Below are 16,736 nucleotides of genomic sequence, written 5' to 3' on the forward strand. Positions count from 1 at the left end.
CCACCTCTCCCTCCTGTGCGGGAAGAGATGTGCTTCCACAGGACGCGAGTGCTGGGACTCCCCAAGGGAGGACTCTGGACCCGGAATCTAACCCACTGCTCTGCCCAATCCCGTTTCATAACTCTGGGGTTGGGAGCTGAAGAGGGGTCCGCTGAGGAAAGCGAGGGTCTTAGGAAATCAGGACTTGCCTTGCACAGGCCGGTGGGCAAACGGGTAGAGGTCGAGGCAGCCCTGGGAGGGGATGTACATTTCTGGGAACAGCTGTGGTACGGCCCTCCCCTGCCCCCACCCCAGCCGGCGGCCGGTTAAGGTCACTGCCCCATAGGACCACCAGCCAGACCTTGCAAGGATATTCAGAACTCCACGGTGTTCCAGGAGAACAAGGGCTCCTGTATCTTCTCAGTCCAGGGGCCCCTCCTTACAGAGGTGCCGGCAGGCCAAGGTGAGTGAGGCCCCCAGGGTTGGTTCCAGCACATTGCCTTCCTTTGCTCAGGGAAACCAGCTGCTGCCCTGGGAGCCTTAGGAAGCTCACTGGAGGACCTCTCAATCCGACTCAAGAATAGGCAGAGTCCATATTCCTGCTAAATCCCTAAGGTTTATTGGAGACCAAGCCTCTCTCTGGATCCACAACTATGGCCTGCCCAGAATCAGGCCCCAAAACATGCCCGGGACCCAGTCCCCCTCATTTTGGTCTAGGCAAGTCCTCACACTGCGCTAGAAAAGGAGATAGTGCCCAGACTCTGCCCCCTGACCAGTCACTCTGCAGCAAGCTGGCTTCGGTTGAAGGAGAGTCTCTCCCTAGAGGAGGAGGCCCTAGGAGCAGGACCATGAGGGGAAAGTGGTAGCCAGGGCAGAAGCCTCGCCTTGCTGTCCCCAACCATCACCCCCACTGCAGGCGCTGTGTGTGCAGGGCCCGGTGGTAGGCCCAGCTGCCTCCGGCCAGGGCCCAGCGACAGACGTCCTCCTTCGGCAGCAGCAGCAGTCTGTCCTCCTCCAGCCGGCTCAGGAGGCCTGCGGCGCCCAGCATCACCCCCCCCAACATTCCATAAGTGTTGGTCGTGAAAACAGCCACAATAAGGATGGTCACTGCGACCACGAGCACCACTGCCTGCCCAGCCACAGAGCGGCCCTCAGCACCAAGGTGCTCACCAGCCACTGCCAGCACCATGCCTCCTCCCAGGAGCAGGTTGGCGGAGGAGCAGTCCCCATTCACCCAGTGGAAATCGAAGGCCAGGAGGGGCAGGCCAATGACAGTGGCCACCCAGGCTCCAGCAAGACAGTCTTCATCTGTGCCCAGCCCTGGGGCCAGCATGGTGGCAGCAGCCAGGGCCTGGAGCAGGAAGCCAGCAGCGGCCCCTCGATTTGCCTGTCAACACAGGGAAGGGAGATGTGGGGAAAAGAGGCCAGGACCTCCCTTTAAACAGGGAAGGGTCTGAAGGTCTCACAGAAGTCGGGCCCCCACACTTACCTCCCACCACCCTCTAGGGATTTGGGAGTGGGCTACGCCCCTGCCCGGCCCCAGTGTACTCACCTGGGCAGTGCTCAGGGCTGCATACAGAGACACTGATCCCAGCGCCAGGTGGGACAGGGCGGAGCTCCACTCGCGCCCTGGCCTGGGGGCCATGACACGTCGGGCGGTAGTGAGTTTGAGGGAACGGGAAAGGGATCCTCAACTTTGGAGAAGAACGTAGAAGCCGGCGACAGGGGGCCCTAAGGGTGTCTCTCCAGGATTCCCAGGTTCCAGAACCCCATTTCTAAATATTGTTATGGGCTCATCCGAAACTCACAGGAGCCCTGAGGCCACTGGACACAACCGTGGGGAAGAAGAAACTAAATCCGCCGGGAAAAGACGGTGCGGGGCCTGGACTGGGTGGGCTTTAGCTCTGGTGTCCTGGAACCCAAGTCGGCGCAGGGCCTGGGGGAGAGGGGCGCAGGGGAGGCGCCGTCCTCGGAACCCGGCCCGGAAAGAGCGACGGCGCAGGCACTCCGAGACCGCTGAGCTGCGCGACCCCAGCGCAGCAGCGAGCGGAGGCCCAAATCAGCCCACCGCGCCGCCCTCTGGCTGCCGCTCCGCCTCCCGCGCCGGGTGTGCGACGGCCCCGCGCCAACCAACGAGAGGAGCGGAGGCTAGAGCGGCCGGAGGGGGGGGCGGGGCCGGGGCGTCGCGGGCGTGGAGGAGAGCAAGACTGGGTTGTATGAGTGGGCGGGGCTAGGAGGAGGGAGGGTCTCTGCTTGGTACTGGACGGACACGCCCGCTGGTTTGGGGGGAGGGAAGGGGCTTGAGGAAGGAGCCATGAGGGGAGGGGCAGTGAGAGGTGGGGTTGGAGGAAGGGGCGATGAGGGGAAGGGCCGAGGTAAGGGTGGCGAGAGGAGGGGCTTCTAGGGGAGGGGCTGAGGAAGGAGTGGTGAGGGAGGGGTCGGAGAGGGGGAGAGGGATTGGAGGATGGTGCGGTGAGGAGAGGGGCATTGAGGGGAGGGGTTGGAAGAAGGGGCCGAGGAGGACGTAGGGCGGAGTTGGAGGAAGGGGCGGTAAGGAGTGGAGCTGAGGAGGGGGCGGGGCCGAGGAAGGGTATTGAGGGGAGGGGAGGGGCGGTGCGGGGAGGGGTTGGAGGAAGGGGCCGAGAAAGGAGGTGGAGGGGAGGGGTCGGAGGAAGGGGTGGGAGGGGAGGGCCGGAGAGGGGAGCGCTAGGTGGAAGCGGCGGTGAGGGGAGGGGCCGAGAAAGGGGCCTGAGGGAAGAAAGGTTGGACACCTGCGGGCGGAAGGCTCTGAGGGGGTACAGCCGCGCGGGGGTCCTTCTCAGAGGACCGGTAGAGATTCTGGAAGAGGAGGTGCGGGGCCGTGCCGAGGGGGCGGCCGCCAGAGCATGCGCACGGGCTCTGCAGCGGTCGGGCGCGGAGTTGGGGCGCGGGGACGCGGGGCGGCGCGAAGCGGGGCCCTCTGCCGCCCCGCGCTCTCATGTACGCCTTCTACTCGCTGCTCATCTACATCTTCTACAGCCTCTTTCGCAGGGATGGCGGGGCCGCGGCGGCCGCCGACCCTGGGAACCCCGCCCAGGTGAGCGGGGGCGGGCGCAGCTCGGCCGGCGACCCCCTTCCGGAGAACGGTTTTGCAGGCCGGCGCTGCGTAGGTCCCGGGGCGCTGACGCGGGGGAGGGGCCGTGCCGGGGACCCCGACTCTGGTGTTGGAAGCTGAGAGCCCGGCTCCAACCCCTCGGGCTCAGTTCTCGGAGGCAGGGAGCCCCATGGGCTGCATGGCCTCGCCTCAGGGACTCCCCCCCGCTCCCTCCCTAGAGTGCCCGCGGCAAGCCCGGGGGTCGCCGCCGCCCCGACCAGCCCACCGCAGAGCTGTGGACCGAGCTGACCGGCCTGGTCGGTAGGTACTGTTGGTGCATCGGGAGTGCTGCGTCTCCCGGGGCAACGAGGGAGCGCCGCCGTCCGAGAGATGCAGGGGTGCCCGCGCCCTCATTGGGAGGGAGGGAGCTGGCAGGTGCCGGCTAGTGGCCTAGCATCCGACACGTGACCCAGCACGCCTACCCATCCCACTGCCTCGCAGGCTGCTCGGAGTCCGAGGATGGGCCGGGAGGGGCAGCGGAGGGCCGTCCGGCCGAGGTCTCACTGGAAGAGGCTCTCGTGCGTCTTGCGGAGTTCCTCTCAGTCCAGCTGGGGGCGGAAGAGAGCTTCGGGAATTCTGCCGACCTGAGCAAGGTAAGCAGAGTTGAGGTTTCTACAGCTACCTGTTCTGTGTTCTCAGGCCTACTGATTTCCATCCATACCCCTGTACCCTCTTTACCCGGCCCCCATCCTTTCCCACTTTGATTTCTATTTCTTTCCCAGCCTGGTGATGTTCCCCCACTGTTGACGGTGACCGGTCAGCTCTTGGCCCTCCTGGCATGGATCCGGAGCCCCAGGGGGAGGCAGGTCCTGCCCCAGGCGACGCAGCCAGCCTCAGGGGTGCAGCCCCTCACTCCTGCTGGTGCGTAAGGAGTAGTGAGTTGAAAAGGGAGTTTGTCCAGGGAGTGACGCCCACCAGAACCCTAGCAGCCAGATGTGAGGTGTCCCTTCCTTCAGGCCAGAGAGCTCTTCTGTCCTAACTGGGTCCACCCCACCCCAGGATCCCCATCCCAAGAAGAAAGCCCTTCTGTTTCACCAAGGGGTGAGGCCCAGGGGCAGCAGCCTCCTCAGTTAGAGGAGGACCAGAGGGCTTGGCAGCGGCTGGAACAGCTTATCCTTGGACAGGTGAGGGGCCCAGGAGGCAGTGGGGGGATGGGGGGGTCTGGGAGGGGACTGGAAGGAGGCGTTCCACCCGGTGCTCTTTCCTCCTTTCCAGCTGGAAGAGCTGAAGCAGCAGCTGGAACTGCAGGAGAAGGAGCTGGGCCAGCTGCGTGTGGGAGTGGTGAGGCTGCTGGGGTGGGGGCTGGACAAGGGGGACATGAGAGGGTCTCAGCCTCCAGGTGAGTTTTGAGGGCTTCCTTCTCTCCCAGGGGGCGACAGACTCGGAGAAAAGGGTTCAGCATCTGACTCTGGAAAACAAGGCCCTGAAACAGAGCCTGAGCCTTACTCGGGACCTCCTGCTGCACTGGGGCCCCGCCCCCCCCAACAGGGCCCCCCAGGTATCCTGCTCCTTAGCTGCTACCGTCCCTGCAGCCCGGGGCTCCTGCACCCTGGTCTCTAGCAACACCGCCTGGGCTTCCTCAGGACCTTGTGCTCGCTGGAGCAGAGGCAGGGAGCCCCCTCTGACCCTTCAGACCTGAGGCCCAGACTGTGGGCAGCTAATGCATGGTAGCCCCTTCAAGGAGACTGATGCCCATGGGAGACTCCCCTGCTTTCAGTCCATGGTTTCTCCCAGTGACTGACTCCAGGAGAGCAAAGAGACTTGGGGAAAGGAGCCCTGCGTGGAATCGGGAGGCATGGATGTGTGACCAGCTTTGTGAGCCCCTGTCGACTTAACTTTCTCATCTGTAAAACGGGGCAGCTGGAGCGCCCCTCCCTGAGTTTCCTCCGGGCTCCACAGTTCAGCTGCCCCACTCCCCTTGCAGGAGCAGGAGGAGGCAGAGGCACTGCTCGAGCTCCGGGGCCGGCTTCAAGAGGCCCAGGACACCACAGAAGCTCTCCGAGTCCAGGTGGGCTCTGGGCCCAGGGGCTGGGCAGTCGGGGGCTCTGAGGGGGGGGTGTCGGAGGCAGAGCCTGGTAGGTGCCTGTTTCCTCAGTGACAGGGCTGGGGTTGGGTGGGGCAGCTAGGGGTGCAGGAGGTGCAGCTGCAGGGCCTTCGGGGGGCCCTCCGGCAGCTCCAGCAGGAGACGGAGCAGAACTGCAGGAGGGAGCTGCAGCAGATGCGCGGGCAGTTGGCAGGTAAGGGCTGGGGCTCCGGAGCTCATGGGAAGGCTGTGGGGTCTGGGCTTTCCCTCACAACAGCCTTCCTGCCCCCAGGACTTCGTGCTCGCATGGCCAGCTTGCGTCAGGGCTGTGGGGACCTCCGAGGACTGGTCAGCACCTTTACCCAGAGCTGCCAGGGTTCGCTGAGCGAAGCCCGGGGCCAGGTCAGGACCACTCGCTCCCCTCCCTTGCACTTGTTCTCTGTGCAGCCTCGTCACTGGCCTTCCCTTGGGGAACCCCTGCTCTCCCTTCCTTTCTAGCCCCAGGGTCTTGTCTTGTCTACTGCAAATCTTAGGTTCTGGAACCAGAACAACTGTGTTCTGTGCAAACTGGGGTGACGGTGAATCCCTCACAGGATTGCCAGGAAGCCCACGGTTCTCCTCGGGTCCCTGAGCTCCATCCCAGGCCCACTGAATGATGCCCCAAGGGTCTGAAGCCACTGAAAGCTGTGGATCCCCACAGCTGGGGGCCACGTGGTAGATATTGCCCTCAGCACCCCATCCCTTGCTCTCTTCCCACTGCCTTCCCCTTCCTCACCTCTCTGTGCCCCCAGGTGTCGTGGGCCCTGGGGGCACTGTCAGCGGGCGGGGCTGGCACTCAGCTCCTGGAGGCACAGCAGGGGGCCCCAACTGGATGCCCAGGGCGGCTGCTGGAGCTCAAGGGTATGGCAGGCTTGGGGAGAAAAGGGCTGGGGCGGCAGAGGTGGGGGATGTGGAGGCTCTCCAGGCTTCAGGATCTGGGAGGCAGCCCCCTGACCTGATCTCCACCCCAGGAAACATCCGTGTGCTCTGTCGGCTGAGGCCAGGGACACCCTCCAACTTGGTGAGCTTAGAGCCCGGCCCGGGTGGCACTGTCACCACCTGCTATCGAGGGCACCAGCGTCGCTTCCGCCTGGACTGGGTCTTCCCTCCACACGCCAGCCAGGAGGAGGTGATGCTCCACCCTTTCACCTGTGTCAACTGTCACTCAGAGTTTCCTGGAGACCAGAGAAGGCTCCTGTCTGTCTGCCCTCCCAGGAGAGAGGGCGGCTGGACTCCGGCAGGGAAGGGAAGGGAGCCGGAGGGTCTGGGAGGCAGGACTGGTATCCTAGCTGGGCACCTACTTTCTTTCCAGGATTTCCGCTTTGCATCCCCCCACCAAACTGCAGGCTGGGGGAGACAGACTTTATGGCTTAAACAGGAAGATTAACATTTTCAAAAGTAACTTTGTGCCAGGAAACGAAGGAAAATGAACATGTTTGAGGTGATGGTTTCTCAGGGGGCTGTGGAGCACGGCTGGGGTGCTGTTGTTGTTGTGAGGTCAGTACTGTGACCTCCTTCCCGCAGGCTTCACTGGCTGCCCGCTCCCCTGGCCCAGGGTCCAGAGATGGTCAGCTCTGAGGGTGGGTAGCTTTCCTTGCTCTGTGGCCAAGGGCAGTGGGGCGGCACAGGTGAGCTTCCAACCCCAGCCCCCCGCTGCCTTGTTTCCCACACACTGTCTTCACTGCACACCAACTTGCAACTAGAGCTCAGGAAACAAGGCTGAGAGCTGGGAGGGGGTGAGGCGAGGGGCAGAGCTATCAGAGACCCAGACCTGTGCTGGCCTCATGGGGAGACTGTGATGAGAGTGCCTGGCAGGTACTCCCCCACTTTTTGGGGCACCGCAGCTGTTTTCCACCTACCTCTATTTACCCCCCATACCACCCCCACCCTGTCTTCAGCCTCCATCCCAACTGCAGCCCTGAGCCGGGGCCCCTTGTCTACTGTCTTCTGGGTAGCCGTCCTAGACAGGGTCCTCCAATTCTGGCTGAAAGAGCTAAAGGATTCTGTTACTCGGCTCCCTCACCTGTATTCCCTCTGTCTGCAGTAGCGCGCCCAATGCTCCTTTCTAGTGATGGAATCTTAGCAACCTCACTGGCCATTCTGGATTCTGGCCTCGTAGCTGGCAACCAAAATTTCAAAGAGATCCGACAGCCCAGTAGTTACTCGCCACCTTCTGGGCACAAAAGCTGGCCGACTGTGTCACTGCTCAAGAGGCTGTTGCTGGTGTCCAGTTGCCAACAGGACGCAAGTCCCAGCTCCATCTCCCCTTCATCTGCCTCTCTGCACCCTGCCAGGGCCTGACTTCGAGGGTCCTGGTTGCCCACCAACCTCCACACATGGGACCCTCCGGGTTCATCTTTCACGTGCCAAGTGCTGCACTAGTCCTCTTGGTCCACATTCTCACTTAATCCTCACACCAGGTGCCACTGCAGTCCTCATCTCACAGAAGGCAAGATGAGTGACTTGCCTCCAGTCACACCCAGGGTTTGAACTTGGCCATCAAGCCCAGGGTCTGGGCTCTTGACTGCTACACCCCCAGCCTTCCAAGCAGTCAATCGTCAGGATTCCAATATTCTGCATCACCTGTTCCTGCTACCTGTTCTGTCCCTTCCCTTCTTTGCCTGGCAAATTCTGGCAAATGCCACCTTCTCCAGGGAGCCTCACCTGTCTGTTGGGAGATCCACTCTTCCACTGTGCTCCCTTAGAGCCAGCCTCCTTCCAGGGGAATCAAGTTTTGTTCACACCTTGCCCCAGGTCCTGGGGCTTAGGGCCCCTCCCAACCCCTCCTACCCCTAGGTCTTCAGGGAGCTGGAGTCGGCTGTGCTGTCCTGCCTCGGAGGCTACAGTGTCTGCATTTTCACCTACGGTCAGACAGGGACGGGAAAGACCTACAGCATGGAGGTGGGAAAGGGGGCAATCTGGGTGGCTCCTGGGGCCAGGGGTTGGGATGTGAGCCCGATGAGGCACCCCACCCCGTCCCCAGGGCCCGCCTGAGGACCCTGGCATAGCTCCTAGGGCGCTGCAGTCACTGTTCCGGGAGATGGGAACAGGGGGACAGCACCACGTGACCCTCAGCATGGTGGAGATCTACAACGAGGCTGTCAGGTCAGGGCCGCAAACGGTGCCTCCTCCCCGCCCTCCTCCGCAACTTCTGGCTCCGCCCCCCAGAACCCCCAACAGAGCCCTCCCCTTTTTCGCCAGGGACCTCCTAGCCCCAGGGCCTCCGCAGCGCCTGGCAGTGAGGCAGGGCCCAGCAGGCGAAGGCGGGATCCAGGTGGCTGGCCTCACCCGCTGGGACGTGCCCAATCTGGAGTCGTTGCACCAGGTGAGGCTGCCCGGTGGGGCCGCGCAGCCCTCCAAGCCCCCGCCCTGTACGCCCACCTGGGCCGCGGACGCCGCACCAGGCCAGCCCTGTCCTCCGTCCTCCAGATGCTGAAGCTGGGGAGGAGCAACCGGGCCACCGCCGCCACAGCCATGAACCAGCACAGCTCTCGTTCGCACGCCCTGGTCACGCTGACGCTGCGCACGGCGTCCCCATCAAGCGGTCCCGGCACCGCAGGTACCTCGGCGTCTGAGTCCTGCGGGGGGCTTCGCTGCACCCGAGACCGGGCCTCCCTCCACGCCGGGCTCGCTCGCCCCTGCAGGCACGCTGCACCTAGTGGACCTGGCAGGGTCCGAGCGCGCCTGGAAGGCAGGGGCGGCCGGCACGTCGCGTGAAGACCGGGACGGCGCTCAGCGTCTGCGGGAGGCTCGGACCATCAACCGCTCGCTGCTGGCGCTGGGAGGAGTGATGGCCGCGCTGCGGGCTCGCCGGCCACACGTGCCCTTCCGCGACTCGCAGCTCACGCGCCTGCTGCAGCCCGCACTGGGCCCCGGCGCCACCGCTGTGCTGCTGCTGCAGGTGGGGCCAGGCGGCCGCGGCCCGCGGGAGGGCTGTTTGCATGCCAGGCGCCGCCCACCCGGGCCCACCCACCAGCGCCGCTCCCCGCAGGTCTCCACGCGGCCCGAGGATCTCGGCGAGACCGTGTGCTCGCTCAAGTTCGCCGAGCGAGTGGGGCGAGTGGAGCTGGGGCCTGCGAGGCCCCGCAGGGCCCCGCGCTCCGGCACGCCCTCCTCCCTGAGCACCGACACACCACTCTCTGGGACCCCCTGCACCGCCACGCCCTCGCCCGGCAGCCCTCCAAGCCCCGGCCTGGACAGCGGCTCCAGCTCGGCCCTGGCACCGCCGGAGGACCTGCCTTCGTAGTCCTGCCTGAGGAGTCTGGGTCGCGTCTCTGCCGGCAGAGGCAGCAAAGTCCCTCTTCCCCCCACGACCTCCTTGATCTCTGGGGGCCTGCTGGCCCCCAGACTCCCAGAGTCCACCCCGTTCTCTCCCGCCCCCAGGAGTGTCCCGCCTGGGGTAATGATCACCCCCCACCACGCCCCGGCCCAGGCCCTTAGCCCTTTGCTTATCACCATCTGCTGTTATCGCGGCGCACAGCAGGGGATCCCAGAGCCGCGGAGGCAGACCCTGGCCAAGTGGCCACCAGACTCACTACCCATCACCAAACATCAGACTTGCATTAAAATGTCGTTTGTTCCTTTACTGTTACCTTCCCCACTGCCACCACCCAAACCAGGCAGGGTCTCCGTTCTCCGTCCCCTCCCCCCAAAGGTGCTACCTCCTTGCCAGGCAACAGTGGAGGGGGGACAGGACTTAGGGGTGGAGCGGCTGGGGCGGTCACTAGGTCTTCCCTCCCCCAGCCCGGAGCCAGGGAGGGGAAGTGACAGATGGTGATGGATGGATGGATGGATGGATGGATAGATGGACAGAGGGCTGGAGAAGGTGGGACCAGGAAGGGGACAGGAAGGGCTACTTCAAGCAGAGCCCTGCCCCTTCAGCCTTGCCTCTCGGGGTCAGAGAGGCATGACTGACCATCAGGGCTGTGGTGGTGCCCAGCTGGGCCACAGCCCTTCTGGAGTGTCCAATAAACACGCAGACTCTCAGCACGGCTGGTACCTCGTGTCTCAAGGTGGAGCCACACATACCTTGTTTTCCCCTCAACAGGCCTAAGGGTGGCAGGAGGGGGGCGGGGAGAGGAAAGCAACCCCTGCCCTGGGAGCCTCACAGGCTGTACCAGGAAAGTAGCCAGCCTGGGGTAGGGGCAGCCAGGTCTCGGGGGTGGCTAACCCATGCATCATAGATGCTTTTGTTGGGTGGCACCCCCTGGAAGAGGGCGTCTAGATCCCAGAGCAGCCTTGGGGGGCCATGGGTTTCAGGGACCACCCCCCAATAGCCTGTGCTGGTTGAGGGGGGGCACCGGGGGCAGGAGGTGGCTGGCAGTGGGGCAAATGGCATCACCACGTTGGGAGTGTATGTGGGCAAGTAGGAGGTAGGTAGCTGCCCCCATAGCGAGGCCCTGTGGCTTCCACCCGGGAGTCCCCCAGGGCCTGGGGTGCCCTGCAGTAAGTGGAGGGGCCAGGCTCTGGGTTCAGGGGAGAGGGGCGAGGGCCCGCTGTTTCCCCCCTGGGAAGTCTCCCCTTCTGCTCTCAGGGACCCTGGGAGGGGGCAGACGGGCCACAGAGGCCTCTCAGAGGGGGGGACTGGAGTGGGTGCCTCTTCCTCCCCTATGCGAACTGAGCCTGACCGATTTGGGCTGCTCGGCGGCGCCGCCTCCCCGGAGTCCCCTAGCAGAGACTTTATGCTGAAGCCCTCGCAGGGCGGCAGCTGGGGACTGGGCGGCCGGTAGGGCCGGCCATGCAGCACATAGGGGCCCAGGTCCTTGGCGAAGGCCCCCCTCGCGCCCCTGCTCTGCCAGCGCCTGCACAGGGCCGTATTCTGCAGCCGCAGCGCCTCGGCTGGGATCAGGCTCACGTCGACCGCCCAGAAGTTGCCCTTGGCCTGGGGCTTCGCGGGATCTTTGGGCACCTGGTGGAGGAGGGGGGCAGGCTTGGGTGGGGCTGTACGACCCCGGATACTCAGGATTTCCGCCCGCGTCCCGCCCCCAGGCTCCGACCCTCGCCCTGCCCCACCTTGCGGAAGCATCGGTTGGAGGAGAGGTTGTGGCGGATGGAGTCTTTCCAGCCCTCGTAATCGTCCCTGAAGAAGGGGAACACGGCCTGGACCTGACGGATGATCTGAAACCATCGGGCGGGCAGCGGGCGCCGTGAGCCGGGGCGCGTGGGCGGGGGGCCATGCTGCCCCTCCCCTCGCCTCTGCGTGGCCCCCCTCGCCGGGAAGGGGCCTGCCTGAGTGCTTTAGCTCTCTCCCTGGGTGCCCGGGCCGGGACCGGCCCCACTGGCATGGCTGGGTAGGGCCAGGTCGGGGTGGAGGCCGGAGCCTGAGCCTCCGAGCAGGGGCCAGGTGGAGGACGCTTCCGGGGACAGGTCCGATCACGGAGTGTGAGGGAGAGCGGGCGGGGATCCTCTCACCTGGGCCAGCTTCAGCCTGCGGGAGGGTGCGGCCTGGATCACCAGGGCGATCATGGCCAAGTAGGTGTAGGGGGGCTTGTCATGCCGCAGGTATCTCTTCTTCCTTCTCTGGGGGGGCTGGGAGGGCGACTCCCTCCCGGGGAGCCCCAGGCGGGGGTTGCTGCAGGGCCCCATGCAGAGGAAGCAGGCAACGTGGGCAGGGGTCCGGCCGGGTGGTGGGCGCAGGGCACTGGGGCAGTGTGGTAGTGTGGTGAGGAAGAGCTGGGGCCTGAGGCCAGGCGGGGGCTGGCGGGCCAAGCCCTTTATCATTCGGATGGAAGGGGGAGGGGAGGGGAGGCCAAGGGAGGTAGAAATACGCGGTGGGGGAGGGGAGCGTGCAGAGGGCAGCCACAATTAGCAGGTTTCGGTTAATCTGGAAGGGAGGGGCAGGAAAGATTCCAGTGGGGGCTGCAGGCGGCCACCCAGGCCTCATTCCTCACCCCTGGGCTGCCTTTGGCACCCCCCCAGAGCTGGAAGGAAAAGCCCTTGGAAGGGGCTTATGACCCTCAGTTACTTTATCCCATCCAGATCTCAGGTTCACATTTAACAGATGGGGGAGTGATTGGTCCAAGATGAACCGCCAAGAAGGGGAGGGTCCTGCCCAGAGTTCAAGGCCAAGCAGCTAGCAGGACTTGGGTGGTGGTCTGGGAGGGCTTCCTAGAGGAAACCTCAGAAATAAAAGAGGGATACAGTTGACTCAAGGGATTTTCCCACAGGCTGCTGCATGGCCCCAGAAGGCTCCCCAGGCCCTGGAGGTCACTTTCCTTCCCTCCTTGGTGCTGGTCAACAGTGGGTCCTGGGAGCTGACCATAATAATAGTCCCTCAATATGCCCTGTGCACCTCACTGGTCCTGGGTAAGCTGGACCCCCCCTGGCTTGAGAGAACTTCCTGGAAGTGTGTTTGCCTCTCTACTCTTCTGGCCCTCTAGGTCCAGATACTCTGGAGGTTGTCCCCTGAGGAGGACGCCACTTGGTCCTCTGGGGCACTCGGGCAGTGCCCCTGGGTGGGTGTGCATGGAAGGAGAGGCCTTCTAGCCGTAGGTGTTTACTGGCTACCGCTTGGGGCCAGGTCTTGAGAACACAGCCCTGTGGGTCATGGTGCCAGCCCAGGGCAGCCTGCGAGAACCACTTGGCATCACCCTGGGCAGGAGAGAAGACGGGTGTGTTATGTCTGGGTCACAGGGCTTCCCAGGCAGCCCCAGTGCCCTGTGGCCTAGGCTAGGAGGGAGATGCTCCCCAGGCAAGAGGGGGTAGGCCTGAGTGGAGGAGGGCACTTGGGAGACAGTGGAGGCTGAGCCTGGGGAGGCCCGCAGGGCCAGCACCCCTTGCTCAGCCCTGGCCAGAGTTTCTGAGTGCTTTAGCAGGCACAGGGCCTGGCCCAAAGGTGCGATTCTGGAAAAATGCATTTGGCAGCCGCCCTGAGACATGGTCCTCCTGGGTCCCAGACCCTTCTGTCCCCTGACCTCCTCCCTGGCCATCTAGTCTGTGGCTCTGCCCCTCAAGTCAGTCAGGGCCTGTGCTCTGTACCCTGACCCAAAGCCTGGGTTCCCCCCGGTGAGGACTGGGCAAGTTTGCAAAGGGATTACCAGGCCCAGGACACCAGCAGTGGTGGGGTGTTGCTACTAGGACCCCCAGACCCGAGGAAAGCCACAGAAGCACAGGGAGACACTTTCTATCGCTTCACTCTAAGATTTCGGCTTTTATTGGACAGCAGCAGCACCCCTTCCACACACACACCAATCACACCCTTAGAGGGTTGAAAATCTGCAGCCTACAGTGGGTGCCCAGCTCTCGCTGAGGTGCTGGGGGAAGGGGTGAGTGATGGGTGCAGTGGAGGAGGAAGCCTGGAGCTGAGATGGATGATGTACGTGGGGTACCACACGGCTCCCTCCACTGTCTCAGACTCTTTCTTCACATTTTACCTGGCTTCCTCTGGATCCCTATGTCACCTCCTCAACTCCTGTCTGTTTCCAGGGCTCTAGCTGAGGGGTCCTTGAGTCTCACCAGGCGACCTATGGCCTCCTAGCTCCACTCGGTCATTAGAGAGGTCTTTTGCTCCAACAGGTCTTAAGTCACCCCCTCTCCTCCACTGGTCCTCCTGTGCTTCCAGGATAAAGCCCAGCTCTTGGTTTGGCGTTCAAGGCTCCTCATGTCCTGACTGTTCATCACTGACCGCACGTACCACCCTACCGGGCCCCCGCCCTCCTAAACCACCACCTCAATTCTTCCCACCGGGTCCTTCCACCTTTGCGCATGCTCTTCTCTACACCAGTGATGCCCCTGCTTTGTAGAGTGAACTCTGACCCTTCCTTAAAAGCTCAGCGTAAATAGATGACCACCCTCCTGGGAACCTTTTGACTACTTGCCCTTCCCGCCCCAAGCGGTCCCCACCGCGCCGACGACGCCCCTACCACGGACGTTCGCACCGTGCGGTCAGCAACCTCCCTCTAGTTGCTCTGCGCAAGCCCCGCCCCCGCGAGGCTCGGCCCCGCCCCGCGAGGCTCGGCCCCGCCCCCTGCTCCCACCGGCAGCCGCGGCTTCCGGCTCCGGGACCCGCGGGCCGGAAGTATCGCGTTGCCATGGCGAGGGCCCGGCGCGGGGTCCGCCCCCGCGGCGCCGGGAGGAGCGCTAGGCTGACGGACCCGCAGACGGACTCCGATCGGCTGCGCGGTGGCTGCTGGCGCGAGGCGGAAGGTGAGGCGCGGACTTCCGGGGCCTGCTGGCGGGAGGCGAGGCGCCGCCGGAGGTGGGAGGGGGAGAGGGGAGACGGGGAGGCCCGGGTCCGGGCGGGAGGCTGTCCAGGCCCGGCTTGGGCGCAGGTGGGTGAGGCCCGGGCAGCCGGTGCTGAGGGTCAGGAAGGCTCCTGGAGTGGCAGGCTGTGCAGGCCACCGGTAGGCTGTTCACGTTTTAGCTAAATGTGGAGTTGTTTGCAGCCTTGCAACCTGTTGGTCAGGTAGGCAGCACCAAAGTTACCTCCATGTCAGCTGAGGAAATTAAGGCCTGCGGAGAAGTGACTTGCCAGGCTTCTTGTGGGCTTTGGAGTTAGGCCAGAGGAGAAACTGAAGCCTTTCTGGGGCAAGTTCCTTAAACTTCCAGGGGTTCAAGTGACCTCACTTGTTGGAGGGATCCTGGGCTCCAGCTCACAGATCCGTGTCCAGGCGGGAATAGTAGCTGCTGTGTGGTAAGTGCCGGCCGTGCTGGTGCGGAGGCGCTCGGGCCTGGGAGGGAGTATCCGCGCCGGGCTGGGGCTCCTCGCCGTCCTGGAGCAGAGGCTGAGGCGACTGTGGGATTAATTTCCGTGGGTGCGGAGACGGGAGGTGTGTACGGAGTCATTCCAGGTTTGGGGAAGCGGGAGAAAGGCTAGACCTCCCCAAACCTCTGGGCCTTCCTTTTTCTCCCGGTCCTTAGCTTGGGGGTGGAGGTGCAGGGGCACCACACTGCTTTTCTCACCCCCCGCCTTTGCTCCCCCAGCTGCTCCCCACCGGGATTGGGGAGCTCTCCCTGGGAGAGGTGCAAAGGGCCTCTGTGCCCTGGCTGGGCCGCCTCATTCACTTCAGGGGCGGCAAGGGCAGCCCCAGGCTGGAGTGAGTTGCCTAAGGGGCTGGTGGTTGCCTGAAGGATCTTGTGCGGGACTGGCGCTGGGGTCCTTGCCTGGTGGGTGTGTGGCGCTCTGAGCAGCCAGCTCCCGCACCCCGCCTCTCCTGCCCCATCAGCTCTTGCTCAGAGCTGGAGTGGGGCAGCGTCAGCAGGTCTGTCCTTCCTTCCTGTGGGCTCTCCACTGGCCTCATCCCTTACCTACTTAGTCTGTGCCTGGACTCTGCTCTCCCCAGAAGGTTGCCTGGGCTGGCAGGCGCCTAGCGAGGGGGCTCTCGTATCTATGGGCTCAGCGTTGGGGTCTGTGTTCTAGGGATTTTGAATCTCTGGTGTCTATCAACAGTTTGCCTCCACTGTGTGCAGTTTTGGAACCTCAGTCTCGGATGAACCTCTGGTGACCCAGCACACCGTCTGTGCCCCACGAGTGCCCCACCCCAGTGCCTCTGCCATGGTCCACCTGTTAGCTAAAGCAGGATGTCTGGGTGGCAGTGTCTTCCCCCACCTCCAGCGCCCCTCAGAACTTCCTCCTCAGTACCCCGGATCCTGGCCCTCCTGTCCATCCCTTCTACCATATAGCCTGCTTCTGTGGCTCCTCATTTCCTTCCGGCATGGTAGCCTTGGCTCTGGCTCAGCTCCTTGACTTCATCCTTCTCAGCTGAGCCAAAGTGATGGGTCTGAAATGCAGGTCTGATTCTTGTCCTCTCCTCCTGGCAATCCTTCCCCACAGACTGCAGAATGGCAGGCCTGTCTTTGCACACTAGCCCCCGTCCTCTGCCCCCTGCCCCACTCCTGATCACCTTGCCATGTATGTGTCAGACCACCACCCTACTGAACCCCTGCAATAGTGGTGGAGGGGAGGGGAGGGAGTAAACCTCCCCTGTCCCTTTCCAAGCTCTGTGGCCTTAGGAAGGTCTTGTCAGCACATCAGATTGAGAAAAAAGGCAGAGAGGTGAAGGAAAGTCTAGTTCCACAGACCCCCAGGGGAGAGTGTCCTGGGGAGGAGGAGCATGTGCCCCACCGCCAGGACCCCTGTGTGGGCAGCGCGGTGAGGCCCGACGGCGGACGGCGGGTTCTGGGCTGCTTCCTTCCTGGGCGGCTGGGACAAACACAAAGATTGCCAGGACTGCGCGAGACCTTGGTCATTCTTTGATCTGACCGTTGCTGTTGTGTTGGTTTTGTGTGGCATGCTTTGTAAGTCTCATCCCCACCCACCCCCTAGAACCTCCTCCCGTTTTGGAAGGAGGAGCGTGGTGTAGTTGCAGGTGAACCCCGGGGGCCTCCAGGACTCAGATGCAGTCCCTGCAGAGCCCTCCCCGCTGTCAGGGAGGTTGGAATGGCCCGCGCTGCGCCGGCAGGGCCCGCGGTGAGCATTGCCGTTGCCCACAGACCTCCTGTGTTTCCTCTGGGCTGATCTCCGGGTGGGTGAGCAATGCATGTCACCATCGCTGGCTCTGCATCCCAGTGCTGAGCCCGGCCCTGACGCAGCTGCACACACAGTTGAGCGGTGGTCCTTTCCAT

The 16,736-nt window shown here is 63.7% G+C and overlaps 4 protein-coding genes across 11 annotated transcripts in view; 2 read left to right on the forward strand and 2 right to left on the reverse strand.

Annotated features, from left to right (window-relative positions):
• Nucleotides 1-575: 575 nt before the first annotated feature.
• TMEM276 (transmembrane protein 276) lies at nucleotides 576-2,072 on the reverse strand. Its single transcript, XM_060115771.1, has 2 exons — nucleotides 1,532-2,072; nucleotides 576-1,366 (listed from the first exon to the last, which is right to left on the reverse strand). Exons 1-2 carry the CDS (start codon nucleotides 1,622-1,624, stop codon nucleotides 881-883), a joined length of 579 nt encoding a protein of 192 aa, XP_059971754.1. The 5' UTR covers nucleotides 1,625-2,072; the 3' UTR covers nucleotides 576-880.
• A 799-nt stretch (nucleotides 2,073-2,871) lies between these two features.
• Nucleotides 2,872-10,108, forward strand: KIFC2 (kinesin family member C2). Of its 4 annotated transcripts, none has more exons than XM_060116375.1 (18): nucleotides 2,872-3,124; nucleotides 3,292-3,373; nucleotides 3,554-3,705; nucleotides 3,835-3,973; nucleotides 4,112-4,236; nucleotides 4,328-4,393; nucleotides 4,482-4,610; nucleotides 5,037-5,120; nucleotides 5,235-5,349; nucleotides 5,428-5,537; nucleotides 5,927-6,035; nucleotides 6,146-6,303; nucleotides 7,971-8,075; nucleotides 8,158-8,279; nucleotides 8,376-8,499; nucleotides 8,604-8,733; nucleotides 8,819-9,075; nucleotides 9,166-9,504. In XM_060116375.1, exons 1-18 carry the CDS (start codon nucleotides 2,957-2,959, stop codon nucleotides 9,418-9,420), a joined length of 2,430 nt encoding a protein of 809 aa, XP_059972358.1. In that variant the 5' UTR covers nucleotides 2,872-2,956; the 3' UTR covers nucleotides 9,421-9,504. The 4 variants fall into 4 exon arrangements, with proteins under 4 accessions (XP_059972358.1, XP_059972360.1, XP_059972359.1 ...); XM_060116377.1 differs by having other exon boundaries at nucleotides 2,872-3,055; XM_060116376.1 differs by lacking the exon at nucleotides 8,819-9,075 and having other exon boundaries at nucleotides 9,166-10,108.
• Nucleotides 10,109-10,278: 170 nt separating this feature from the next.
• On the reverse strand, nucleotides 10,279-11,774 carry FOXH1 (forkhead box H1). Its single transcript, XM_060116578.1, has 3 exons — nucleotides 11,586-11,774; nucleotides 11,187-11,291; nucleotides 10,279-11,082 (listed from the first exon to the last, which is right to left on the reverse strand). Exons 1-3 carry the CDS (start codon nucleotides 11,757-11,759, stop codon nucleotides 10,279-10,281), a joined length of 1,083 nt encoding a protein of 360 aa, XP_059972561.1. The 5' UTR covers nucleotides 11,760-11,774.
• A 2,472-nt stretch (nucleotides 11,775-14,246) lies between these two features.
• The window catches only part of PPP1R16A (protein phosphatase 1 regulatory subunit 16A), a 28,412-nt gene continuing 25,922 nt past the window's right edge, over nucleotides 14,247-16,736 (forward strand). Inside the window, exons 1-2 of one of the 5 annotated variants that reach the window (XM_060115631.1) lie at nucleotides 14,252-14,318; nucleotides 14,721-14,805. The gene's annotated coding sequence lies outside the window, so the exon portion shown is untranslated. Of the gene's footprint in view, nucleotides 14,319-14,340; nucleotides 14,371-14,407; nucleotides 14,806-16,736 lie in introns of those variants that run through there. The other 4 variants (XM_060115630.1, XM_060115634.1, XM_060115632.1 and 1 more) reach the window with 4 other exon arrangements.

Source organism: Mesoplodon densirostris, chromosome 13 (genome assembly GCF_025265405.1).
Source record: "Mesoplodon densirostris isolate mMesDen1 chromosome 13, mMesDen1 primary haplotype, whole genome shotgun sequence".
Lineage (NCBI taxonomy): Eukaryota > Metazoa > Chordata > Mammalia > Artiodactyla > Ziphiidae > Mesoplodon > Mesoplodon densirostris.

Excerpts from the sequence above, each read along its gene's own strand:
- KIFC2 (XM_060116374.1), top strand. The coding sequence starts at position 2,957 with ATGTACGCCTTCTACTCGCTGCTCATCTACATCTTCTACAGCCTCTTT. Across the intron at positions 3,706-3,834 it reads ATTCTGCCGACCTGAGCAAG|CCTGGTGATGTTCCCCCACT; the intron begins GTAAGCAGAGTT and ends TTTCTTTCCCAG. Across the intron at positions 5,538-5,926 it reads TGAGCGAAGCCCGGGGCCAG|GTGTCGTGGGCCCTGGGGGC; the intron begins GTCAGGACCACT and ends CTGTGCCCCCAG.
- TMEM276 (XM_060115771.1), bottom strand. The coding sequence starts at position 1,624 with ATGGCCCCCAGGCCAGGGCGCGAGTGGAGCTCCGCCCTGTCCCACCTG. Across the intron at positions 1,367-1,531 it reads CAGCCCTGAGCACTGCCCAG|GCAAATCGAGGGGCCGCTGC; the intron begins GTGAGTACACTG and ends CTGTGTTGACAG.
- FOXH1 (XM_060116578.1), bottom strand. The coding sequence starts at position 11,759 with ATGGGGCCCTGCAGCAACCCCCGCCTGGGGCTCCCCGGGAGGGAGTCG. Across the intron at positions 11,292-11,585 it reads GCAGGCTGAAGCTGGCCCAG|ATCATCCGTCAGGTCCAGGC; the intron begins GTGAGAGGATCC and ends CGATGGTTTCAG. Across the intron at positions 11,083-11,186 it reads CCAACCGATGCTTCCGCAAG|GTGCCCAAAGATCCCGCGAA; the intron begins GTGGGGCAGGGC and ends CTCCTCCACCAG.